Source organism: Amphibalanus amphitrite, unplaced genomic scaffold (assembly GCF_019059575.1).
Source record: "Amphibalanus amphitrite isolate SeventyFive unplaced genomic scaffold, NRLGWU_Aamphi_draft 000359F_arrow, whole genome shotgun sequence".
In the NCBI taxonomy this organism is placed as follows: domain Eukaryota; kingdom Metazoa; phylum Arthropoda; class Thecostraca; order Balanomorpha; family Balanidae; genus Amphibalanus; species Amphibalanus amphitrite.
In genome coordinates, this window is record NW_024881853.1 from 70,133 (window position 1) to 87,774 (window position 17,642).

Here is a 17,642-nt window from a genome sequence, read left to right on the forward strand (position 1 = left end):
TCGATGAACGGGCGTGTGCTCGTTTCCTCCTAGGCGGCCGGTCGATCTCGCTGTCCTCCGTGGTTGAGCTAGTGTAAGCACTGGTGAGTGACCGGTCGTCCTCGGAGGAATGGCTGTCCGCGTTTGAACCTTCGCTGTTTCCGACCGGATGTCGGCGAGCGGAGCGCCCTCGAGAGGTGCCGGGCTGGGCTGACCGGCTGTCTCCCTGCCGGGCGCGGCGGGCGGTACCCGTGGGTCGCGCTGTGCTGCGCCGGCCGGAGGTCACGCGTTCCTCGCCGCCTCCAGGTGGGGAGCTATGGCTCCTCAGCGGTACGAGGTGCCCCGCCTCGTCAGCCGCAGCAGTGCCGGCTTGGTCGTCCTCCATGTGCGGTGTGTCCGGCGCGAGCGTCGGAACGAGAGCCGCTGTAACGAATGAGCATTGAATGAGGGCTGAGTTTCTTGTAGGCGAGAGCGCTGGTGCGAGTGTTGTGACCGGTGAACCGACAGGTGACGTAGGTGAGGGGGCGGGTGAGAAGACCAATGTGACAAACGTTTTTTTTTTTACATAGTTGTGTGTTGGTGTGCGGCGCAATGGCTCATTTTCTTCGGGAAGGGCAGTGTAGGGACTCGGTGCCGGCTGGTGGCCTGTCTGTGTGCACTGACATCTGTGCACACCCTTGACGCGTCCCTGCGTGGACGCTGACCGCTGTGCACGCTCGGCGCCTCGGGCACACAGTGGCCGATCGCAACCGGCCAGTGAGCCGCACCGGTCAGTCAGTGCCGGGACCTAATACAGGCGGTGTCGAAGGACAAGTTTCGCAGTACCTTACACACTGCCAGCGGGCAGATGAGTTCAGTGGGAGTGCGACGGTCACCAGACCGGTGAGAGGCAGAAAGGCGCGAGTTCCGGTGTAGGTGGGACGATCAGTGGACATGCCCATGGCGGCATGCCGGCATGCAGCATGCAGTCATTCTTGCACCCACAGAGTGGCATACGGCCAGCAGTGACCTGACTCCAGCCCAGATGGCCCGCTGCAGACCCGGTGCAAGACGATCCCCGATCAGCTGCGGACCTGCGGTCCGGGCGCCGGGCCAAAGGCCGCTACGCCACGGTCACGGTCAGCTGACGTCACGGCGAGTGAGTCACCCGGGCCGCCTCACGGCGCAGATGACGGTTACGTAATGACACGCCCGCGCCTGCGCCACGGACGGCCACGTGGCTACCAGCAGTTGCTGTCGCGGCCGCCGCGGCGCCACTAGCGCTGGAGGTGTCCACACCTACCGCTGACGTCACGATCACGCGATCGCTGGGCAACCGGCCCGACCGGCGATCACCAGCTAATACCAGACTCCGCTGGTACGGACGGTAACTGTTCCGCAGCCGTCAGCCCGCCGCTATCGGGGGGCACCGCTACTTCAACACAATCATCGCCTGATGGCGCAGGCGCCTTCGCTAATGGCACCTGCGTGCCAGTCACATAAGTTTCCGCTGGCAGCCGCGGCGCAGCAGGACCCAGTCCAGGTTAGCAGGTCGGCGGTCGCTGGGACCGGTGACCCGAGGGCGCACCTGAGCCAAAACAGTGAGACTTGGCCGGTGACCTGAATGGCGCACCTGCGACAAAAAAAAAATAATAATAATAAAATAAAAAATAAAAAGGTGACTCGGCCGGTGACCTGAGGGCGCACCTGATCCGAAAGTGAGACTTGGCCGGTGACCTGAGGGCGCACCTGAGCCAAACAGTGAGACTTGACCGGTGACCTGAGGGCGCACCTCATCCGAAAGTGTGACTTGGCCGGTGACCTGAGGGTGCACCTGAGCCAAACAGTGAGACTCGACCGGTGACCTGAGGGCGCACCTGATCCGAAGTGTGACTTGGCCGGTGACCTGAGGGCGCACCTGAGCCTGTGTGACTTGGCCGGTGACCTGAGGCGCACCTGAGCCAAACAGTGATACTTGGCCGGTGACCTGAGGGCGACCTGAGCCAAACCGGTGTGACATGGCCGGTGACCTGAGGGCGCACCTGAGCCAAACAGTGAGACTTGACCGGTGACCTGAGGGCGCACCTGAGCCAAACCAGTGTACCCGGCTGGTGACCTGTGGGCGCACCCGAGCCAAGCTGGGGGTGCTGCGGCTGGTGGCCTGGGGGGCGCTGTTGAGCCAAATAGTGAGGCATGCCATTGACCCTGACCTGAGGGCGCGCCTGAACCAATGAGGGGAAAAGAGCCAGTGACCTGAGGGCGCAAGGTGTGAATATGTGTTTCATCATTATTATTATTATTATTATTATTATTATTATTATTATTATTATTATTATTATTATTATTATTATTATTATTATTATTATTATTATTATTATTATTATTATTATTATTATTATTATTATTATTATTAATATTATTATTATTATTATTATTAGTATTATTATTATTATTATTATTATTATTATTATTATTATTATTATTATTAGTATTATTATTGGTATCATTATTATTATTATTATTATTATTATTATTATAATTATTATTATTATTATTATTATTATTATTGTTATTATCATTACATGATTACGTCCTAACGTCAAGGTGGAACACCGTGTTTGACAGATTGCAAGGAAATACTATGAATATGCCAAGAGTGCGAGGTTTGACATGTGCTAAGGCGTCAAATGCGATCTTGATTTGGGTGTTGCGAGACAGTGTTTGGGTTCGAACTTCGAGCACACTAGACCTGAGGGTGCAATCGAGTCAAACAGTGTGTGCTGTGGCCTGTGCCATGAGGGCGCACCCGAGACAAACAGTGTGACATGGCTGTGTGGGTGTGCAAAACGAATGCGTGATTAATCCAAGGGCATACCTGGACAGGTACTATGCTGGTCTAACATTGCACGGACAGACATGAACTGGCCGAGGACGGAGCTCTACAAACAAGCTTGGATCTTTTATAGACCCTCGACCGGGGGTAATCTACTCCCTCAAGGACCTCTATTACTATGGCTTACGTTCTGATAGAATGTTATCCAAGAGGGTGAAACCGGGCCATTAAAACACCGAGGCGCTGTCTGAAAGGTACCACCATGGCGGCGAACCGTTCGTCTCATTGTCTCACCTGGACCTTGTCTCGTTCGTCGCTTGGGCATCTTCAGAAGTGATGTGTAAGGTAGTCACTATCACTAGTTCCTTCCTGACTCACAGCTTGGGCGTAAAATCCCTATTAGACTCGTTATTTGAGAAAATTGCTCTGGCGTGCCGTTGTCGGGCGGATGTTCAGACAACAGGCTGTTGCGGCGTTGCCGTTCCGCGAAATAACAAAGCGCATAATAATTAGTTAAAGGGACAGTATCACCATTTTGATGAAATTTGACATTGCATAGGCCCCACCTTTCTGGTCCGGGAACTGAAGACCGATCCTCGAAGCTCCACACCGTTATCCCGCTATCGCCGCTCAAAGTACGAAAGGTGTACCACACTTTGAATCGTGCTTCACTATCTTCACTGTTTAAATGTTTGCGCCGTTTTGAATTGACCGCCAGTAATAAAACTTTTACCCTGGTCATTTCATCAAATTTTATAAAGCCAAAACGTTTTTCGCACTTATTCATCACCGTTAAATTCATTAAATAGTCGTAGGCAATTTCCGCTGTTTCCTTCGGATTCTAGCGGCTCAACAAAGGAATTCCTCCAGCTTGAATCACAATCTCCCTCCAATGTATGACGTTTATCACGTGATTGTCACGTGATATTTTCTCCCATTGTCAATTGTCACGTCCAATTGTCACTCCCTCCAATTGTCACGTTATATTTTTATAGGCAATACCTAAGGCTACCTCTCCCTAAGGACAACTCAATCAGAAGAACGACTGCGTAAGCGTAGCGTCAAAAATGTATTATCTGCGCCAGTTCTGTAGTAATTTTGCATGCTTCCAAACTGGCGGCCATGCTTGTATAGTGGTGGTTCGCTCATGAAAATGAATCATGAAAATGAAATGTGGTTGCAATATTTTTCACCGAGTTCGGTCCTCAAACTATGTTTTTCTGATTCAGAAAAATAAGAAATGCTAGTAAAAAAAAAAATCAGCTCCATACATGGATTTTTTTTTCGATGATACTGTCCCTTTAATATTGATTTCGTGGTGGTAGGGCAGTGTACAAGACCGGCTAAATATTCGATAAGTATTAAATAATAAAGCAATTTTCCCATAGAACTTGTTTTCAGGCTGCGCTCCCTAGATATATAATAAACTCTGGCCGCTCGACGCGCCATCTATGCTCCCGTGTACGGGCACTCTCCGCGCGGGGCCAGTAGGCACCCGCCCGTCGGTGTGCGTGGACCGGCCGGTAGACGCCCGTCCGTCCGGCGCTAATGTTCCGTGCTGCATCGCGTTGCACAGCACGGTGCCAGACACACACAGACATACAAACACATATAATTGACCTTGACCTAACTTGACCTGAAATGACCTCAGCAGCAAAAACCTGGTCGGGTAGTGTGAGAAAGAGGTTCTAGCTGGCTTGGCACCAGAAAACGGCATCGTCATCGGTATATGATAAGCAGCACACTTGATATCAAACGGTGACCCAAAACAGCAACATTTTTAGTTTGACCTGACCTGGAAGGTCAATGACTGACCTGAGAAGGTAAAACTGGGTATAATTGGATTCGTCTCTTCCCAAAGAATCTTTTTGGTCTTTACCGCTAAGCTCTATCTCCAACAGGAACGAAATGGCGCGGGGGGGGGGGGTGGCAACCACCCCCCCATGTGCGTTCTAGGATGGGAAAATGGCATGTGCGGGCGAGGGTTAAGGTATTTTCAGCTGAATTTATCGGAGGTCAGGTCACTTTCAGGTCAGAAAGGGTCAAATTTCGAAAATGAAATTCGTAAACAAAAAAGGTGTCTATCAGATGCAGTTTGAGCTAAGGAATACGACGGTGCCATTTGTATTGCTGTACGATGTCAAAAACGCACTGAAAAATGGTTTTGAAAAATATATAATTGTAAAATTTTGACAATAATGCTAATAACTTGGCTATTTTTGAAGATATTGGGCTAAACTTGCTAGAGTAGTTCATTGATGTGTGTTCTTTCACATATATTCAGGTTTTTGCGAAAAATCAAAAACTTTTTAAAAAATAAAAAAAAGTTTTTTTTTTAATTATTGTAGAGACATATTTTTCAAAATTTTCAAAATTTCGACAATTCGACATAGCAGTTTTATAGCCACGTGTATTTGTAGTCCACTGATGCAAAGAAATTGGATCTAGCTTTTAAAACTAAGCTCTTGAGAGCGTTGCCGTAATTCAATATTTTGCATGAAAATTAGCTGACATGACGTCACTCTGACGTCATTTCCAGCCCAACTATGGTAGATAGAAAGTTGAAATTGTATTACAATACAAGGTATCAAATTGATGCCGCTGAGGGTACGGCAAGTTTTGTGTTGATCCATCAAATGGTTTAGAAGATATTGCCGAAAAACGGGGTTGGGCTCTGTAGAGCCCCCCCGTCATGCGCGGTTTAACATTTTGTGCTCATCCTATGCTCATCGCGTTTCCAGATATCAAGAATAGCTGGGCACTAATTAAAATCAGAGCTGATCCCACATTTTAAAGCTTCAAACAAGTGGTGAATTTGGTACGAGTCTGGTGAATAGCACGAGACCTCTCAACAATTATGTACATACCTGCTAAAGTTAACACTATAAGTCATCGATTCATCAAATGAGATCCTCGTCCTTATTGCACAACATATTGTGCGTTGATTTCTTAACCCGCGCCCAAGTGTGGGCGGGTGTTTGAACACCCCCCCCCCCCCCAGCGGTTTTTCGCAGATATCTAAAAAATGGTACACATTATCAACATCAATTCTACACATGTTGTGAAAATTTCAGACCAAGGTCCTTCAAGGTCAGGTCACCAGGTCACTTGAAGTGACCTCACCTAATAAAAAGTTTCAATGTCTGCCATAGCTACACCCGGTGACCGATCACTTTGAAACTTTCAGCGATTGATGAGGGTAACAGTATCTATAAAATGTTTGTCTAGGAATTTTGATATCGGTGACCTAAGGTCAGGTCAATTTTGCGGCCTCTCCATTGTAAGTCAATGGGAGAAAATTGGAAAGGGTCTGTTTTGCACGAACGCTATTCTAGACACTCTCAAGCATCGAGATGTAGGTAAAATTGACACACTGAACCGGAAAATGGCAACTGTGACCCCTCGTTATGTCCCCGAGGTCATCTCAGGTCACGAACAGAATCTAACAGTCTTTCGCTAATAACTTCTGATAGAGGCGTGCTAGAGCGCTGAAAACGCCTTAGATGTGTTTGGCTCGACGTTGCGGATCGACTGATGTGCAACATGACCTTTTCCGGTCAGATCATGACCTTGACCTGAGGTCAAATTTTCAAGTTGACCTTTAACCCTCGCCCGTAAACGGCGATCTGCCACCTTCGCCCATGCAGGGGGGGGGGGTTGGTGCGACCCCCCCCCCCTTGGCGTTTGAAAGCGGAGCGTCGTAGAGCTTAGCGGAAAAGACCAACGGATTGCTCTCGCCGAGATCTCGCGATTGGTGGTATATTTTTTGGTCCTAGGTCAACATTTGACCTACTTTTGACCGGTCAAAGGTCAAATTTTCGGAAAAATAGACTTTTTTCAACTTTCCGCGGCGATTGCGGCAAAACGGTGGGAGATATCGACTTGAAACCTTCACTATCGTGTTCCTTGATCAATTCTCTATCGTTTGGTATGTATTTCGTTTCCCTAGCTCTAAAAATGGCGCGTTGGGAGCGCCGGAAGTCGGCAAGGTCACAGTCGGCGGCAGAAATTCGAAAAATCAAAATTTAAATTTTTGAAATCTGATTGTATTTTTGGATTTGGGAGGTCCATTTGCTCCCTTTAGAAGCTAATATTGCTGCATATTCCCATTGAGGTGACAAGAATTAGCAAAATAGTGGTTCGGGCGCTTTTCAAAAATAGTACCGGACGCTGTTCCTCTTGTGACGTCATAGCTCCGTGACCTGACCTGACCCGGTCAAGTTTCTTATACCATATGATAGCCAATACTTGCCCCAACATGCATGGGAAGTTTCATCACGATCCATCAACCAATGTCCGTACCACCGGCAGGAAACCTCGGGCGTTGGCACTCAGTTTGTGAAAATCCGGCCGGAGGCTGTTCCCTTTGTGACGTCATAACTCCGTGACCTGACATGACCCGGTCAAATTTTTTTATCAAAAGATGCGCAAGGTTTGCCCCATAAGGCACCCAAAATTTGGCGGCGCTGCGCGCCGCCGTTTTTGCACTATTTCCGAAAAACCTCAGGGGGGGGTGCACCAACCCCCCCTACATGGGCGAGGGTTAAAGGTCAACTTATAGTTCATTCGACGCGTCATGACGAGAGGAACACGATGCTGGCAAAAGTAATGTCATGGCTTTTTAGAGTCAAAAGTTATTGCCGAAAAACCGATTTTCGTAAAAACGGCTATTTTTGGAGTTTTTGCCCTCTGGAGGCTAAACCGTTGACCTGAGGTCAAACCTGAGACAATTACTCAGAAATGTCTGTAAATGGGCTATCGAATGTGCTTTTCCGCGACGCTGTAGCTCTATCGGTTCCCGAGATAGCCGTTGGCAGTTTCCAAAATGTTTGATTACCTCTGGTGACCTTACCTTTGACCTGACCTAAAAAATGTCTGAAGTGTTTTCGTCTTTATTTTTGACGTTCTTTCGATTGCCGCTTACCGTGTGTCGCTACGTGGCCCAGGAGCCGAGATAGAAGGGGAGTGTTCAACCCCCCCCCCCCCACACCAGGTCGTGTAAAATCCAGACTGACACTGGGGCGCGGGTTAATACCACTTGAAGCCCAAGCTGGACTTACGCTAGTCCGGATTAAGTGTTTTTTTTTCTTGCTTTTACTCGTAGGACATTCAAAATTTTCTACGACTTACGTTGGTTTCATTGCAAAGGTTTAAGGTGAAGTCCTAGCGATGGACGCATTCAAGTCGAAGCATACAGTTTCTAATCTCGCGAGTCGCGGCTCATTTAGTGAAATGTGGAGAATTAATCTCAGTAAGCTCGTAAAACAAGCTTGTAAAAGTGTGACTGTTTCCCTTGACTGTTCCCTTGACTGTTAGATGGCCGTTAGCTTTCGACACGAACACGTTTCACTTCTGATCAGGAGGCTCTTCCCCTGTTTCACTCACTCTCGCCCGAGTGAACATTGAACAGCCTCAAGGCTGGCTGGCAACTTCTCTTCGGGACTTCCAACGGCCATGGTGGGTCTCATCGAGCGTCTGAGTGGCCCCAAGCCCGGCGGTGAAGTGGCTCTGCGGTGTGACATCTGTCGCAGACCACTCGGAACCGGTATGTTGCGGTTTGGTGCCCATGAGGGACTCCAACGCTTGCTAGCTCCACCTGCTTTTTATTGCCGAACGGCGGTGGTGATCCACTGAGTAGGCATGGGAGCTCGAGCGCGGTGAAGGGTTGAAGAAACGCCCACCGAGTGAAGTGTGGTCCGATTTAGACGACCACGCGGCGGTGGGACTGCACTGTAGAGCGGAGATGTGGTCCTGCTTTCAGTGGTTGTGGACGGGGCTAGTGACCCAAATATTGTCAGTAGATCGGCAACTGCTCTTCACTTTTTATCCGTTCAGAGTCCCGTTTTCCGTGGTTGGGCCTTTTTCGAACTGTTTTACACAGTCTATAGATCACAGTCCTGGTCTATAGAAGTCCTGGTCAATAGAACCCCTGTCATTGCTGTCAGTTGAATAATGTGTTTTTCTTGAATTAGTTATTTTTGTTATAATTCGTGAACTTTCACCTGCACGTTTAAACTGCCTGAAGTGCCGGGGATTAGACGGAATCAGAAGTCGGCACAGAATAAACGCTCGGTACTTGACTGTTGCCTTGAGATGGATCGCAACGCGTCCTTTCAATGGTGCACGTGTCGGATTGTTACGTAAGGTTGCGCCATGGCGCTATCACCGATAGTGGCACCTCAGTGCACTTCCCACTTGTCTCAAGATCCAATGAACCTTGAGACATTTGTGTCTCAAGGTTCAGACAAAGGACGACCACACTGACCCCCGAGTGTAATTGTCCAGTATTTCTCCATCCTCCTCGTACTCAGTGCCTTCCTTCTTCTCCTGTTTCCATCACTCTTCTTATTCTCCCCAACCCCTTTGACTATGCCTCACACTGGCCTATCCTCTTCTTGTTCAAAATATTCTCTCACATCCTCTTGGCCCCGCCGTCTTCTCCCTTTCCCTATTTATTCTCCTTATACTTTGACTCCTCTCTTTGCGTCAATCGCGTGCGCAAATCGCTCGTAGCTCGTCTCTGTTTAATCTCGCACTAAGGGCATGTTCCAGCGCCTCCAGAAACCTCCAGAAACCTCCAGAAAGCTCTAGAATCCTCCAGAGAGCGTTCCAGCACCTCCAGAAAGCTCCAGAAAGCTCTTGCCAAAGCTCCAGAAACCTCCAGTAGCCTCCAGGGAGTTGAGAGGTCCATATTTCTCTGGAGGCTCTGGTCTACAATTATGGCGCACATGTGACAATCACGAACGTAAACAAAGGACTTTTGACTGATAATTTTACAACTTGAATGTAAAGAAAAAATACATTGCCATAATTTTGTTCATCTTTCTTACTAAAATTAAAAACAAATTTTGCTTTTCAAGAGAGAAAAATCGCCATTCTTTTGGTATCTGTGACGCCAATCTCCAGAAATCTCCAGATTGTGTTCCAGCGCCTCCTGTGAAACCTGGTAGAGCCTCCAGTCAAGAATTTCTACTGGAGGCGCTGGAACAGGCCCTAAATCTTGCGAAACATTGCAAGGCATCAGCCCATTCCTTTATGGTGCCGAGTCGCATTTGCCATGCAGTCTGGATGTCAGCTTGTCAGTTGTGTGGTCAGGTGATCTTGTCCGGTGCATTTCGTCACTCACGACTGTTAGCTTTCGTCACCTGAGCTCCGGTCCCGGTGGCAGCTGCTGTCGGCGGTGGTGACTAACCTGTTCTGGAGCCTTAGCGAACCGTCAGCTTAGTGACTACCTCGCACACAGAGGGACAGTAGCGGCGGAACACCTTCAATTAAGGGGGGGGGGGGGGGCACTGCCGACTTTTGGTCCCATTCTTTCCATGCAACGCCCATAGGGCTAATGTTAAAATGCCAAAATCAAAGGGGGGCACGGTGCCCCGGTGCCCTCCCCGTTCCGCCGCCTATGCAGAGGGACCAGCAGCTATTCACCATGGGATGACGTCATCTTGGATTACGTCACGACGCGGCTTACTCAGCAAGTTTTGAGCGGAGCGGTTCGGTGGGTTTCTCGGCGCGTGCCATGTGCTCACAGGTCCGATCAGTATATGCCTCTGAACGGGTCTCATTAGCCTCAAACTGGACCGCACGGCTGCCGTTGAGGACCGGTTATGTACCTACGGTCAGCCACATAGCACTGAATTGCGACCCATCGGAGTGCTGTAAGAGTAGTGGTTGTGATGGCTTACCGGTTTTGACTCATTCCAATTCAGCAAGCGATCATATTATGCACGGGGCCTTTTACGTAGTCTAAAATCGGTGATAAGCTGACGATTTATAGCTTTATGCGTCTGGCCTAGTCAGGGTGCGGTTGTTTACCTGCCTGTTTCAGCACCGCCCCGGGCCGCTCCCATACTCCGTTTGCGACTAGCCGGGAATTGCGAGACATTAGTAACACTTAACAGTCCTTGCAGCACTGCTCTTTTTAGTAAGTCCCTATATATGGGCCTTCAACTGGGAGTGCCATGAAGGCAGACGTCATTCATGCCATGCCTACGCGCACTAAATCTCTGCTGGGTGCCTATAAATGGTTCAGCGTCGCATGAGATTATCAGACGTTTGTGACCTGTGAGTGCTGCAACTCAGCCTGCAACAGGTCATTCCGACGCCCAGAGGGCCGGCCAGCCGGATCTCGGGACTCCGAGGATGCGATTCCAGCCATTGACGAGATATTCCACCTTGAAACTGCTTAGCGTGGAGTCTGTCAAGGCCGACCGAGCCGCTGAAACAGTATTTGGCTGTTGTGCACACTACCCACTGCCTCTTGAGTTCAGGCCTTGAAAGTACAGTTGCATAGATTGGTGAATAACGCCTCATTTGCTGACAGCTAACAGTCTCCACTCTCGAATGACATTTAGACGTCTTTTACGGGCTTGATAGGTTAATAGTTCTTGCCCATCCGTCCATGATTGTCTGTTGTCAATAACCCCAATCAAATTCGAAGCGGAATTTCAATCCTGGTTAATCGAGTTTGGAGTAGTTATTTATCTTCTCTCCTTCTAGCCCCTTCCCTTTCGAGTCCTTTTTCACCGTGCTTGCTTCCCTTTTCGGTGAACCACCAAACTGACGCCAAGCTAACCCTGTCGGCAGTGAGAAACACCTGAAGGTGAACATGACGTGGAACGCCAACGACACTATCACCTACATGCAGGTGAAGACGTGGCACTTCGAGCCGGACCTGTCGGCAGGACGGCTGGACGACAACATCACCAGCCTCAACGTGCCGCTGCTGGTGAGTGCTGTAGTCTATGAACGTGCCGCTGCTGGTCAGTGCAGTCTTTGAGCGTGTTGGTGGTGGTGAGGGCGGCGTCTGAATGTGTTGTTGGTGCTGAGGGTGGTGTCTGAACACGATGGTGAGGGTGGATGGGAAGATGTTGGTGATGGTTAGGGTAGTGATTGTACGGTTGCTGGTGGTGATAAATAATATATGTGTTGTCTGCCTATGCATGAGCATAACCCGCGCCCCACTGGGGGGCTATTTATAGCCCCCCTCCCGTTTTTCTGCAATAACTTCCAAACCACTTGACGTATCGACGCCAAACTTTCAGTACCTTAGGCTGCATCAATTTGACACCTTGTGTCAACATTTGAACATCGTATATACTATCGGTCGGCCGGAAATGACGTCAGAGTGACGTCATGTTTGGCCGATTTCGACGCAAAACATTGAACCACGGCAGTCGCTCCCAAGAGCTCAGTTTTTCAGCTAGATCCAATTTCTTTGCATGAGAGGACTCAGAATAGACTGCGCTATCTAACTGCTATCTCGGATTTTTGAAATTTGAAAATTTGGGAAAATTAATATAATAAAATCCAAAATTTATATTTTTACATTTTTTTTCAAAAAGTTTTTGACTTTTCGAAAAAAAAACGGAATATATGTGATAGAACGCATTATTATGACTAACTCTAGCAAGTTTTACCTAAATATCTTCAAAAATGGCCAAGTTTTACGCATTATTGCAAAAATTCACAATTATTAATTTTTCAAATCAATTTATCAGCACGTATTTGACATCGCACGCCAATATAAATAGCACCATCGTGTTTTTGAGCTCAAACTGCATCCAATAGACACCTTTTTTTGTTGAAAAATTTCAACTTCAAAATTTGACCTTTTTTGACCTGAAAGTGACCTGACCTAAGCTAAATTCGACTCAAAATAACCTCCAATGACACAGACGACATCAAATTCGAAATCTCGGACCTAAATGGACCATAAAACATGTGTCACGTGACCGACTCATGATATAATATTTTCGTGACCTGTGATGACCTGACCTTGACCTGAAAATCAAAGTACAAGTTTGGTACCCTCAGGGTATCTAGAGCATCTGTTCACGAGTGTGTGATCCAAAAATGAGCCTGATCTGACTTGTAAGACGGCGGCCAAAGCCCAAAACGTGAACAAGCCAAAATGCTAATAATTTTTACTTTGACCTGACCTGTGACGTCATCGGTGACCTCGAGGTCAATGAAATTAGGTTTCGCTCGACAGTTTTTCCGGGGCTATCAGACGCCGTTTGAATTTTGACGATCGGCCCAGTAGTTTCGGAGTTAGGAGGGGGGCTATGAATAGCCCCCCCCCCCCCCCAGTAGGGCGTGTTATACGCAGACCCCAGTGGGGCGCGGGATAAGTTTTAACAGTGTATCCCTTTGGCGAAAAAGTCTACTCCGAAGTTTTAAACCGGTGAAGAATGGTTACTGCAACCTCCTTGTATTGCTGTAACTATGAGCTCCCCATACGAGTCCCAACAATGGCGATAATTATTGCCCGAGGTTCCACATGTCAGTACAGTAGGGACATAAAGCGCACGAAAAGGTATGAATCACATTAATCTGTTGCTGCGTAATCCGTTGTGATCTCATCGCCTCACTTCTGTTGCCAGGCAAATTCTATGTGACATCGTAACTGGTAACAATGTTTTGTGGGTTTTCTGGTTGACGTCATTTTACATTATCTGTGAAAGATTGCTTGCGTAAATACCAGTGACTTTTGAGTTGCGGTTCGTTCCTGCGTTCTCTGACAAAGGTGTAGCCAAGTGACCTATATCACAACTATCAGTGGATCTCGCCACACCAGCCGGAAGCTCTCTGCTCTGTCCAAATAAGTTTACCCGAGTGACGGACACCGAACAATCAGCAGATCAGATGACGCAGCATTACAGCGAGCATCTCTGGCTTTTTTCATCTTTCTTTGTAGGATACTGATTACTTCACCACAGTCATTGTTGTGATGGCTTGATGGCTTGGTTACCATACGCTGATATGACTATCGGATCAGGCTCTGCGAAATCTCAAGGCAAAAAACGCTCCCTCGTGAACACTGTCCAGCGCATGCCCGCGTCTCCCCACTGAACGCCCTGACTACTGACCAACTGGTAGTGAGCTGGGTCCTGACCTTGAAAAAAAATCTTCATGAGCTGGTGTGGCTCCATTATGTCGCATAAAAGTTATCTTTCAGGTGTAATAGCTGTCGCAGGGACGGTATAGGATTCTGCAGCCAGCCACTAATTTTTTTTAGCAGATATCTTCAGACCACGCACCTGGACCGGGCCGAAGTGCGGCACACGTTTGTGATCGTCTCTCGGACAAAAAACTAATTTAAAACATTGGTTTTCTATCAAATGAGGTCACTAGGCTATGGCGTCATATTATCTGTCCGTCCGGTCGCAACCAATGGTTTTGTGGTCTGGCAGAGGTCCCCTGCATTCTAGCATAGCTGTATGTTTCTGCAGAGTTGAAGTGGGACAATTGTTTTTATTGATATCATAGAGCCATGCAAGGTTGACTGTAGCCTATAGGTCAAGATCATATAAGGTCCCAGGGTATGCAGGGTATGGGAGGTTATGCAGAGGCATCCGACTAAGCTAGTCGTTATAATGTATTTCATTGGTATCGATGACATTGAGCAATGGATGATAAACTTGTGAGTTGGGTCTCCCTATTGAAGTATCGCCTGTAGCTGTGTCAAGCATGAAACAAAATGCGAAGCAGGATGTCAAGAACCATTTACCTACAAGTTATCCAAAAGGCTTCAATGTCTGTCTATCCTCTTTCTCTTTTCCATCCCTCTTTCCGTCTATCTTCCGTCCGCCCTCTCTCTCTCTCTCTCTCTCTCTCTCTCTCTGTCTCTCTCTCTCTCTCTCTCTCTCTCTCTCTCTCTCTCTCTCTCTCTCTCTCTCTCTCTCTCTCTCTCTCTCTCTCTCTCTCTCTCTCTCTGCCGTTCACCTCTTGCCCTGTTGTCAGCCGGACGGTGAGGGAGCTGTCTCATAAGTGCGTGGATGGGAGGGACGACCCCGTACGTGACGACCTCTCCGGTTCGCCACCTCTCAATATTGGTGACCTTGGCTAGTGGTCTGACGGTCGCACACCTCTGGAATAGGAGCGAAAGGAAGCAATATGGGGTGGTCGGACTTCCGTTGTGAACACGTGATTCGCCTACGGCAATGGCTCCCGATTTGAGTCACGTTGTGATGTCTTCTGTGCGTCTGAAGCTTCGTGCACATTGATGCAGGCTGATGCTTTGTTGATGTGATAGGACACGATAGGGCAGACATTGCCTCTTATAAGATGCTTGATTTGATCGTTCGTTTGCTATCGTGACTGACTTAGACACTTTGCGAGAGGTAACATTGTCCTTTCAGCCAACAAGATTAGTTCACCGTCAATATGCATGGATGAACATTTATTTACGTATCCTCAGGCGTGTGCAGAGAGAAATGCTTTGCACATACACCGACCGTGCGTGCGCAATTTCACCTGATTTCTAGCAAGTACTACTCATCACATGCCACAATCATGTGGCGGTGTGTCGTATCTTTCAAACCGTTTGACCTTACCTCGGACTCGTTGGCTGGCAGGCGGCGGCAGCGATGATCAAGGACATGGATTACTTCATGAAGGTCATGTTCAACGAGATGGTCAACAACGTCGACACGCAGCTGTTCATTACGAAGACGGCCACTCAGCTGCTGTTTGACGGCTACGACGACCCGCTGCTGGACGCTGCCGCCGTCATCAAGTACCTGGTGAACATCACAATTCCGTTCGACAAGTTCGGATGGTTCTATAGCGTGAGTAGCCGGGGCTCGGGATATCTGTAAGAATTTTGGCTGGGGAGACGCAAAGTCTCCGGTGGCATTACTAGCGATTTACTTATTTACTGCTTACATATTTACTTTTTACGCATGTTTGGAGATGCAAATTTCTTCCCGTTACAGCGTCAGCGTCAGCGTCAGCGTCAGCGTGCATACGCATACGTTCATTGCACTACGTTTGGAACACCAAGGAGCTTCTAACCTCGGCGTAGTGCTGTATTCAGTTACTGACTTCCACAATTTTATTTACCTAACTGCGTGCTGAAATCTATATTGGCTGGTAGCACGAGGGAGCCATTCACGTTAAGACGTGGAGCGCGTCACGTTTCAATGCAGCACGTGTCTTCTACGAGTCCTCATAACTAAAGTTATTAAGAGACAAATACAAAGCGATGCAGTTGAGTGCACACTGCACAGTGGCGGCCAGAACTGAGTGTGTCAGAGTCACGCGTGCTATAAGCGTCCTTGTCAGGCGTCCTGCACGTCAGCCTTTTCATTGGGACTGCAGCCGCATGCTTTTCTGTCACTCTCGGTGAAGCCCCACTCTATAGCCTGTCAGACCCGTAGAATCAGAACCTCCTTTCCCGGGGCCGTCACGTGACTGGCTTCTGATGACGCCTCCGTGAAAACGTGACTGCGGGTCACGGTCGGCGCGCGTGCCGCCCTGCGTGGGTGACGCCGTGGGAAGGTGAGCGCTCCGATAATGTTTTGCGCCAGGTGTTTATCGTCTCACCGGTCACGAACTGATTGGAAGCCATAGATTTGTGCGAAGGAAGATACGCAGTCGCCTATCACACGTCCAGGGCACGTGAGTTGTGCTGGCTCACGTGAATTGGTACTGTGTAGCTGACTTCTCATATTGTCTGCCTTTATGTGATGATTTTGCTATTCATGTTTGTCACGGGGGCTCTGGGGTTGGCCACTGAATAGATTAGGGATGTTCCATACTTCTATAGCGGCGGATAACCACAAAGGATCGCTAGTGATAGGGTCTGCCAGATACTTCTTTGATATGGAGATACGATGACATTGCCCGCATGGACTTGGATTCAGTCTATGGACCAAGACCGGAGGACCGCCTGTGCGAATTAGAGCTTGCAATGTGTACGGAGAACGTCTTTTGAACTGAGAATGTGCTGAATCACGATCATTGCGGTCTCTTCTAGTGACTTGCATTATTGACTGTTGGGGCATTCCACGATAGATCGTACCAGGCCCGTCACCCTCATCTCTCAGATTTGAATGAAAATTGGTACAAGGGGTAATCATAGGCTCCAAAAACACCTGCCAAAATATCAGACTTCTCAGATGAAAACTTTTTGAGTTACATTGCATAATATTTTCTAAACTTCAGATTGTAAGGGTGAGTTTGATGAGCTATAACTCAAAAACGAGCTAAGCAAGCAACAAACGGTAAACAGCTCTGAACTAACGATGAATCAAAGATTAATACAGTATTTTTAAAATTGGAAAGAAAAGCTTTACATATTGAAAAAAGTCGTAGTATTTTTTTAAATTGTCTATGATGGCCCTTGGGACCAAATTTTTTGCCATTTTTATTTCTTCAAAGTAAACCTCAGGTCCTTTAAAATCGACATGCAAAAAATTAGAAAGGTGTTCTTTCTATAAGTTCCTCATTTAAATGTATACAAAATGGGTTTTCGGGGGTTCGGTACGACCCCAGCTCGCCGTTTCGCCTGTAATGGAGCTAGAACCTTGCGGAAAAAACGGGCATGTGCGCCGTTACAAGATGCATCGAATGATACCACATTTTAAGGTCTCGGGTTCATTGGTGACCCCTGAGGTCATTTCAAGTGACCCAAATTACGGGTCCGGTTTTTGATAGATAACTTCGCAACAAATGGTCGCAGAGCCGCGATTTCAGCATCTTTGTGTTTGCCTAGCTCCGGCGCGTCGAATGGTATCCTGTTTGTTCTGGTGAGGTCAGCTTAAGTCGCTGACCTCGGGTCAGCACACTGCCGTGTATTTGGCTCCGCTCCCCGACCGGGCGGCCCAGCCGGCAGCCAGCCGCCGGGCATCACGTGACCGCCCCGAGTCCGCGGCAAAGCCAACCAGCGCGGCGCTGGACAAACAGCGCCGCCACAGAGATGGTTAACAGTCCGGTCAGGCTACGAAGCTGGGTGAATGAGATCATATTGCACATCATTCGATTCGCAATGTCTTCCCGAGTCCATTGGTAGCTTTCCCGTCTCTCTAGCTCAATTTGATCGAGAGTTATTGACGGAAAACTCTTA

At 48.2% G+C, this 17,642-nt stretch overlaps 1 protein-coding gene across 1 annotated transcript in view; it reads left to right on the top strand.

Annotated features, from left to right (window-relative positions):
- The window catches only part of LOC122389474 (protein croquemort-like), a 69,106-nt gene that overhangs the window by 35,743 nt on the left and 15,721 nt on the right, over nucleotides 1-17,642 (top strand). The window contains exons 4-5 of the mRNA XM_043381578.1: nucleotides 11,378-11,519; nucleotides 15,151-15,363. Coding sequence (XP_043237513.1) covers nucleotides 11,378-11,519; nucleotides 15,151-15,363 — 355 coding nt within the window. The remainder of the gene's footprint in view (nucleotides 1-11,377; nucleotides 11,520-15,150; nucleotides 15,364-17,642) is intronic.